The sequence below is a fragment of the Neophocaena asiaeorientalis genome, unplaced genomic scaffold (assembly GCF_003031525.2).
Source record: "Neophocaena asiaeorientalis asiaeorientalis breed wild unplaced genomic scaffold, Neophocaena_asiaeorientalis_V1.1 scaffold82, whole genome shotgun sequence".
Taxonomy (NCBI): Eukaryota; Metazoa; Chordata; class Mammalia; order Artiodactyla; family Phocoenidae; genus Neophocaena; species Neophocaena asiaeorientalis.
In genome coordinates this window covers 3,428,973-3,437,565 of record NW_020173068.1, presented here as the reverse complement: position 1 = coordinate 3,437,565, position 8,593 = coordinate 3,428,973, and the positions used below count along the sequence as shown (strand labels likewise).

General features: G+C 52.7%; 1 protein-coding gene across 1 annotated transcript in view; it reads right to left on the bottom strand.

The window, feature by feature from the left end:
- Nucleotides 1–3,197: 3,197 nt before the first annotated feature.
- TCF15 (transcription factor 15) overlaps nt 3,198–8,593 on the bottom strand; it is a 41,904-nt gene continuing 36,508 nt past the window's right edge. Inside the window, exons 2-3 of the mRNA XM_024743051.1 lie at nt 8,327–8,591; nt 3,198–3,643 (exon numbers count right to left, since the gene is read on the bottom strand). Coding sequence (XP_024598819.1) covers nt 3,569–3,643; nt 8,327–8,591 — 340 coding nt within the window. The 3' untranslated portion in view covers nt 3,198–3,568. The remainder of the gene's footprint in view (nt 3,644–8,326; nt 8,592–8,593) is intronic.

Here is an 8,593-nt window from a genome sequence, read left to right as displayed (position 1 = left end):
TGTGGAATTAGAGAAGAGAGTCCTGAGTGGTAGGCAGGAAGACCTGGGTTCCCGGTGGCCCAGAAGAGTCAGGGACTCACTGGGGGACCTCGGGCAGGTTGCTTCATCTGTACTGGCTCAGCTTCTCATTGTGAAGATACATCTTGTGTTGATGCTCCTTGTGTCTAATAAGGTTTGGGTGGAGGGTGCAACCTGATATTTAGGCCTCCTGTTCAGGGTCCAAAGTGGCCTGGTTGAAGTTGCTCATTCCACTGCCTCAGCCCTGGGTTTCTTCTCCCTGAGCTCCTTTAAATCCTCTGGCCCCGAGTCGGCCCTCGCTCAGGCAGCCTGGAGAAGCCTGGCTGGGATGGCCCATCCTGAAGGTGGAAAGCTCGTGTGTTGGGGACAGTGATGTTAGGCAAATGGCCCCCAGAGGTACTGGTCCACAGCTGTGCCTCTCCCAAGTCATGTGTGTTGGGCTGGCCTTGTCGCTCACATGGGCCCCGAGACATTAACTGTCCATTACCCAGGAACGAGGCCCCAGGAAGACAGCAAGCAGCAAAATGTGCAGAACGGAGCACTACACGGCTGCGCAAAAGCATGAAGCGGCTCTTTAAACACCGACGGTGTATTGTTAAGGAAAAAAAGAAGCCAAGTGCAGAACAGTGTGTAAAATGCTACCTCTCGTGCAAAAACAAGATATATGTGATTTGCCTGTATCTGCAAACACTGTCTCTGAAGGAATTCTGAGACTCTGGTTACCAGAATTGCCTCTGAGAACTGGAATTGAGTGGCTGGAAGGAAACTCATTGTCAGTTTATTCTTTTGTGTCTTCTGAACTGTGAATACTGTGTGTTGTCTATTTCAAGGGGAATACAGCTGAAGGAACCTAGTATGAGTAGGTGTGCAAGAGGGGCTCCTGGGTTGCTGCCAATTGCATTTCTTCATCCGCACGCTGGGTGCGCAGGTGTGCTCAGTCTGTGAAAGTAACTTAATGGCATGTACACTGTCCTGCAGGTATATTACATTTTGATAAAAAGTGTTAACTCAGTATGCCGCAAATGGTTGTTTAAGTGTATGTGTTTTACAAAGACCCTTCAGGATTACTACAGTGTTAACTGTAGTTGTCTTTGGGATGGGTGATATTTCTAGGGTCTTGCAGTATTTCAATTTTGTTTTACAATGAAAACGTAAGCAGAGAAATCTAAAAATACTTTTTCAGAACCAGTAATCAGTATAGAGCATTTCTGGAAGGACACACAGGAAACAGCAGAAGTGCCTTTGGGGAGGAGCCTGAGGGAGGTACATACTTTTCACTGCATACTATTTCACTGGATACAACTTACATTATTTACCCAGTGCATAGTCTATTAAAAACGACTTAAGGCAAAACAAATAATTATTTTTTTGTCCCAACTGTTCTTGCTGATTAGGGATTAGTCCAGGGAGGGCCAGAGGGGTCAAGCAACTTCTCCGGGGTCGTCCAGCTAATCTGGTGGCGGAAGTGGGCCTCCAGCCCAGAGCACCCAAGTGTCTGCTGTGTCCCCACTTCCAGGTTTCCTGCCATTGACAAGGTCACAGTCCTTTTCCCGTGGCTTTGCCAGGGGCTGCCTGGCCCTGGAGCTGGGTAGGTGCAGGGGGTACACTGTGCTTTCCTAATTAGCTCCCGAAGGGGGATTGTTTGTTGATCTGCAAAATGGGCAGCCCCACTTCAGGTTCTGTCTGAGGGTCAAATACAGGGGGTGACAGAGCAGAGTGGATACAATCATGGAATGTAGAGTCAGGCTTCAACTGGTAAACACTAAATAAGTGTTAAAAAAAAAAGATTAAAAAATAGGCATATGAACGTACCTGGAGGAAAGGGTGGCTGCCTGGCTCTGCCGCCTCTCCTGGCCCCTCTCCCTGTCTCCCCTGCCTCCAGCCTCTACAGCTTCTCCAATCCTGGCCCCACAGGGACAGATCTGTGAGATGGGGAAACACCGGCCCCCACCTCCCAGGGCTTCTGGGAGAATAAGCAGGGTCACAGGAGCTGGCACCCGATCTGGGGCATCTCCAGGGCAAGGGAAGGAGCTCACTTTGGGCTTTATAGGGGGACAGACCTCACATTGTCACCCTGCCATGTGCCAGCCACGTGCCTTTGGATGTCATTGTTTCTTTAAATTTTTTAATTTATTTATTTTTGGCTGCGTTGGGTCTTCATTGCTATGCTAGCTGCGGCGAGCAGGGGCTACTCTTCGTTGCGGTGCGCGGGCTTCTCATTGCAGTGGCTTCTCTTGTTGTGGAGCACCGGCTCTGGGCTCACAGGCTTCAGTAGTTGTGGCTCTCGGGCTCTAGAGCGCAGGCTCAGTACTTGTGGTGCATGGGCTTAGTTGCTCTGCAGCATGTGGGATATTCCTGGACCAGGGCTTGAACCCCTGTCCCCTGTATTGGGAGGCGGATTCTTAACCACTGTGCCACCAGGGAAGCCCTGTCATTGTTTCTTTAAATCTTCTCAGCTCCAACATGGGCAAAAGTATCCCGTCAGCACACACGCATCTGCACATGTGAAAAACCACGTGCCTACCTGGCCCTGTTTGTAAAGACGTGGATAAGGGATGGGTTAAAGTATGGTATGTTCACAAAATGGAATAAACAGCTACTGAAGGAATGAAGATACCCTTTACCTTTATGTACTGACTTGGGATAACACCCAAGCTAGATTAAGGGAAAAAAAATGCACGGAGCAGAAAGTGGGTACACTATGCTACTGTTTGTGTAAAGAGTGGAAGAAAACATAGATGTATATTTCTGTATCTGCTTGGTTATTCACAAGGAATAGGGATGTCACCAAAAAACTAGTGGCTGAGCCCACCTGCGGCGGGAGAACTGTGGCCGGAGGACAAGAGGTAGGGAAACTTTTCACCACATACCCTCTTGTACCTTTTGAGTTTTGAACCGTGTGGATGAATATATTCCTTATGCAAAAATAAATAAAATGAAGATTTTTTTTTTTTTTTTTACCAACCACACCAGACACCCAACAGTTGTTCAAGAAGACAGTGAGGAAAGATTGGTTATCTCGACTTCTAGAGAGGGGGGTCCCCTGCCTTCCCCCAGCTCCACCCCCTCCAGGGCACAGGGTGGCACCTGTGACACCTGTGTCTGTTCCAAGGTCCAGGAGAGGGGCCACCTCTGACCTCTGATGTCCCCAGGCCCCTCCCTTCTTCAGCTGGGAACACTTTTTACTTAAAAATACCTTTTATTTTAAACCCATCAATTCTCTCTCTCTCATACACACACCCACACTCATGCACAGACACGCACACATCCTCTGTCAACAACAGTCTTTGTTTTTCCAAAAGTTCTGCCTTGTCTCTGACCAGCCAGGGCTCGGGCCGGCTGCATGGGTCCTCACGGCTCTCCAGGGTGGGGTGGAGATGTCCCAGGGGGCCTGCTCATAGGGTCATGGGCCCAGGCCATTGTCCTCTGGTCCCTACACAAAGAAGGGACCTGGGTTCAGCTCCTGGGGTCTTCCCCTGTTCGCCCAGTGGTTGGCCTCTGGCCTCCTTCTCAGGGTCCTGCTTGGAACAAATGACACAGGGGTCCAGGCTCATCTCCGAGGCACTCGAACTGGGGCCACCCCCCTCACCTTCAAGCAGCTGCCCCCCAGGTCACGACGGCTACCCTGCAGGAAGAGAGAAAGAGGTATTAGGGGGTTCAGCTGGGTCATCATGGACACTGGAACTAACCTCTGTGTCCAGCAATAGGGGACTTGATAAAAAAAAAAAATCAGTTAGCTACACAATCAAGCTCTTGCAGAAGGCAGAAGAAACTCTATATGGACTAACAGGGGATGACTCTTTATGGACTAATATCGTTTGAGGACGAAAGCAAGGACTGAGTGCATGTTCCTGTGTGCTGAGATGTCCAGAGAGAAGGGCACACGGGAAATCACTAACGGGTTTCCTCAGAGGAGAGGAATGTGATGAGGAGACAGGATGGGAGGAAGCCTTTTTTTTTTTTTTTTTTTTTAACTCTATATACTTTTTTACTTTTTTCATTTCTTCCTCGTGTGATTTGTTGCTTTAAAAAAAAATCCAATATAGTTTAAATCATAGTATTTTACACTCAAGGGCAGAACACACCCCACAGTGGTTCTCCCTCTGCCTGGCTGTATACCCAGTGGCCTACTCGTCAACCTCAAAAGTAGATTCTGGAATTCCGGCCTCCCTGCCTTCATTCAGGGTGTTCCCTCTGCCAGGAATATGCTCTCTGGTCCTATCCTAGGAAGATTTCTCTATTCCTGCAATTCCTAGCACTGCTTGCCTTTCTGGGGCCAGGATAAAGCCCAGAAGGGGAAGATGGGGTGTCTCTTGTGTTCACCCATCAGGCTGGGAGCTCAAGGGGGTGGTCGGGGAAAGTCTTTCACTCTGTAGTCCCAGTTCCAGCCCAGGGACTGGCGTGGAGCAGTTGCCAACCAACGCTGCTTGGATAAGGGTGTCCACTGGAAGACAGGGTAATGGTGGCTGCCCTGGAAGCCACCTGCCCCTCGCGCTGCAGGGGCAGTCTCTACCCACTGTCCTGAGGTCTGACATGTGGGTTTCATCCTCACTGTTAGCCAGCGAGATCACGGGCCTTAGCGTACCCCCTCTGTTGCAGCCTCCAGCGTTGCATGGCTGGCTCAGAGGCACCCAGCCAGTTGGTAAAAAGGGCTGGGCTAGAAAAATCCATGTTGTCCAACAGTCTGTCCCGTTTCTAAGACACAGTGGTGTCTGAAATCCCACTGTAAATGCTCACCCCCGAGCCTGACTAGGAGATAATGGGACCGGCATTTTTCTCAGCCATCTAGAGAAACAGCTGACCATCTCGGAGCTCTGCCCGCTGCCCCGCTCCACTCCTGGGCCCAGGTTGGGGCAGATCCATCCAGATGCGAGCCCAGCCTCCCTTGAGGCTCTCCGGGCCCAGGGACAGTGTGTTCATTCACAGGCAGGGCTATTTTGAGGGCTGAGGCCACAGTCCCAGCAGAGCCTGGGGCTTGGGCTTCTCAGACAAACTCTGGCAAGAGTGGCTGAGAAGGGCGGATGGGGGTGGGGGGTGTAGTGTTGAGGTTGGAGGACAGAAAACCGGCCTCCCACCTTTTCACTCTAAGTCCTCAGGGTAAGGGAGAGCCACCTCCACCCCAGGTCTGGCAGTCATAGCGAGACCTGTGTCCCCTGAGGATGCTGGGACTGTTCAGCTCCCTGAACCTCAGTGTCTTCATCTATGAAATGGGGACAAAATGATTCTACTTGCCACCCCAGGGTGCAATGAAATGCAACTGCAGCTGTGAAGGAGGCTTGTAAACTGCCAAATGCATTTAGGAGAAGCCTTGACTAGGCCCCAGCTTCTCTGTCTCTTTGTGCCTCAGCGCCAAGGGCTCTGGGAAGCACTGTGGTTAGGAGGTGGCTAGAGTGAGACAGATCTGGGCTTCAACCCCTGCTCTGCCTTGGATTACCTGTCAGACCTCAGGCAAGTGACTTCAGCTCACTGGGCCTCGGTTTCCCCATGTGTAAAGTTAGCTACCGTGAGGATTGCACACGTTAACGCGGGTAAAGCCCTTACTTAGCACAGTGTCAGGAATATAGTTAAGTGTTCGATGAATGTTCACAAGTATTAACATCAGCATCATCTGGTGATGGCACCTCCTTGCCCCGCTGCCCTCTGTGCCACCTCTGCTCCTGAGCTGGTACGCCAAGTGGGGAAGGCCGTACAAGACGATCCGAGCTGACCCCCACCCCCAGGTGACAAAAGGGAAAACAGGGCAGAGACAAGAACCTCCCCTTGCTATTTCTACCACAGAGGGCCACACCTAACCCCTCCTTAAACAGGAAAATGCTACAGGGAGCTATTCCTATGGTGACCCCAACCCCAGACCAGCCAGCTGGGAACGAGGTGGTGGCTCAGGGTGAAGGGATAGGGTCTGGGGCCTTGGAGCTCTCTGGTCACCAAAGCTGAGAAGGAAGGCTCCCACAGGCTCCCCAAGACAGCCAGTTTTCTTCTAGTCGAGTCCTCAAGTCTTTGCGGGCCAGAGCCAGCCAGGATCACCCCTTTTGCTTATTCCCAGAGGAGCCTGTGTGCTTGAGAGCATGGCTTCCACAGCCAAATTTGGCTGGGTTCTAGGTCCTGTAGACAGATCCCAGGGAAGCAGCCAGACCCAGGCGAGGCCCTGTGATCTGTGGGACAGGCCTGAGACCAGCAGAGAAGCCCCCAGCCTACCTGCTGTGGGGGGCAGGCACCTGATGGACACACACTCTCCCCGAGGGCCCTCCCACACGAACCTTTCCCACGTCCCCGTTGGGCAGGCCTGAGTTCGAATCCTGACTCCATCATGGGCCGTGTCTCTGAACCAGTGACAGCATCTCTAAGCAGTTGGGGATAACCAGAGCACCTCCTTCCCCAGCTGCTGGGGGGTTTTAAAGGTAACACGTAGCGAGCACTTAGCACGAGAGATCAGTGCTCATCAAGACTGCTGACACTGATGTCACTGGCCAGTCTTCACCTTCCTTCTATGCGTTGCCACCTTCAACGTTTACCCTTTTCCTTTTCTAGGCTCTAGCTCCCACTGTGTCCTGCTCCTAGAACATCTTCCCCTACTGCCTCAACCTGCCTGCTTCCAACCCCAAGCCTCTGTCAGGAACTTAGCCACTGGGTCAGGGGCTTCCTCCGGCCCTGACAGTCCCTTTGTGCACATCAGACCTCCCCATCAGACCACAACATCGCTGTTTTCACCTCCAGGCCCTGCCCTGGCCCAGCACTGGGAGTTCCTGACAGTGGTGGATGGGCATCCACAACCTGCTTCTCTGGGAATGTTTTCAGAGTCGACAAAAAACAGCTGTCGGGTAGTTAAGGTTTGCCGAACTGAGTGAATAGGTGAAAAGCAGTCAGGGAGTATTGCCGAGGGCCCACAGACCAGGGCCCACAGCTGGGAGGATCAGGGACCCTGGAGAGAGTTCAAATCGGAACCGAAAAAGACTGACTTAGGGAAACTGAGGCAGCAATGGCAGGTGAGAGGCCAGAAGGGGGTGGTCTGAGGCCAGGACACAGAGGCTTCCCCAGAACAGAGTGAAGAGGGGAGCCGGGGAAGTTGTGAGAACCAAAGACTAGGGGACCCAGAGGCATGACTCCAATCCCCCATGACTTTTTTTTTTTTGATTTTTATTTTATACTGGAGCATAGTTGATTAACAATGTTGTGTTAGTTTCCGGTGTACAGCAAAGTGATTCAGTTATACCTATACATGTATCTATTCTTTTTCAAATCTTTTCCCCATTTAGGTTATTACAGAATACTGAGCAGAGTTCCCTGTGCTCCCATACTCTTTCATTTTCCAAAAGGCCACAGGGACCAGTCAGGCACTCTCTCAGCCTCAGTTTCCCCAGCTGTAAATAGTAGCTGATAGAATCCAAAGCTGTCACAAGACCAAGCCTCCTTATTCTAAGAAAAGCCCAGGCCAGAAAAGGGAAAGGCTGAGGATGAAGCAGGCTCCTTGGGGCCTGTGCAGGAGGGCCAGCTTTCAACCAGGAGCACCCCCCAGCAACCTCTGCTGCTACTCAGCCCCGTCCGTCCCCTACCAGCCCGGTTCTCATCCTTACTTAGGACAGACCACAGAAGCTTACCTCCAGCTCTGCCGGCTGACTCAACAGTGCCCTTCCCCAGCACTCCATCTCTTTGGGGGCTGGGTATCCTCAAGAGACCCCCTGCTTCACACCTACCGCTCATCAGCTGGGCACCTCAGGCTCTTGACTGGGGGCGTGCATCCCCTTTTCTTCTCAGTCTCCTGCCCTTGGGTCAGTCTCAGGATACGGGACAATTATTTTACGGTAAGGGCAGCTCAGGGCAACACATACCCAGCAAACCCAGAGCCTGCATTCTGGCTTTCGAGCTGTGTAATATGGGCACCCCTCTGAGCCCCAGGTCCTCACCAGTGATAAAACGGGCAGAACTACCTGCCTGACGGGGTTCTTGTGAAGGTAAAAAGAAAACCAGGAACGCGCGCCCATACATAGGAAGAGCTCAATAAATGACAGCCTTTGTTATGATTTCCCCACACGCTCTTCCCAGCACACTCCTAGTGGGAGGGGGTGTCCTTCGATGAGCAATCTCCATCCTCTAAATCACGCCCGAGCTCTGGGCTTCCCTGCACCCCTTGTTTGGGGAACATTGTGAGCGGTTCTGTTCCACACCAAACTCTGGGCCTGGAGGGCTGCACCCCCGACGACTCCACGTCTCTTCCCCCTCTCTTCATTGGGGTCTCGGCCCCTCTTTTGCTCCGTAAGAGGCCCGTTCCCTGACCCTGCGGCCGCAGTACTGGAGCGCCGCGCGCACTCACCCCCTTGCGCTGGTTGCTGAGGCAGAAGGTGCAGATGGAACGCGGCTGGCGGCCGCCGTCGGGGGCGGCTGGGACCGCGCTCTTGGCGGTGCCCGCCGCTCGGAAGCACGGCTGCCCGTCGTCGGCCGCGTCGCCCAGCAGCAGCACGTTGGCCAGGTGCGCGATGTAGCTGGACGCCAAGCGCAGCGTCTCGATCTTGGATAGCTTGCGGTCCACCGGCTCGGTGGGGATGAGCGTGCGCAGCGCCGTGAAGGCCGTGTTCACTCT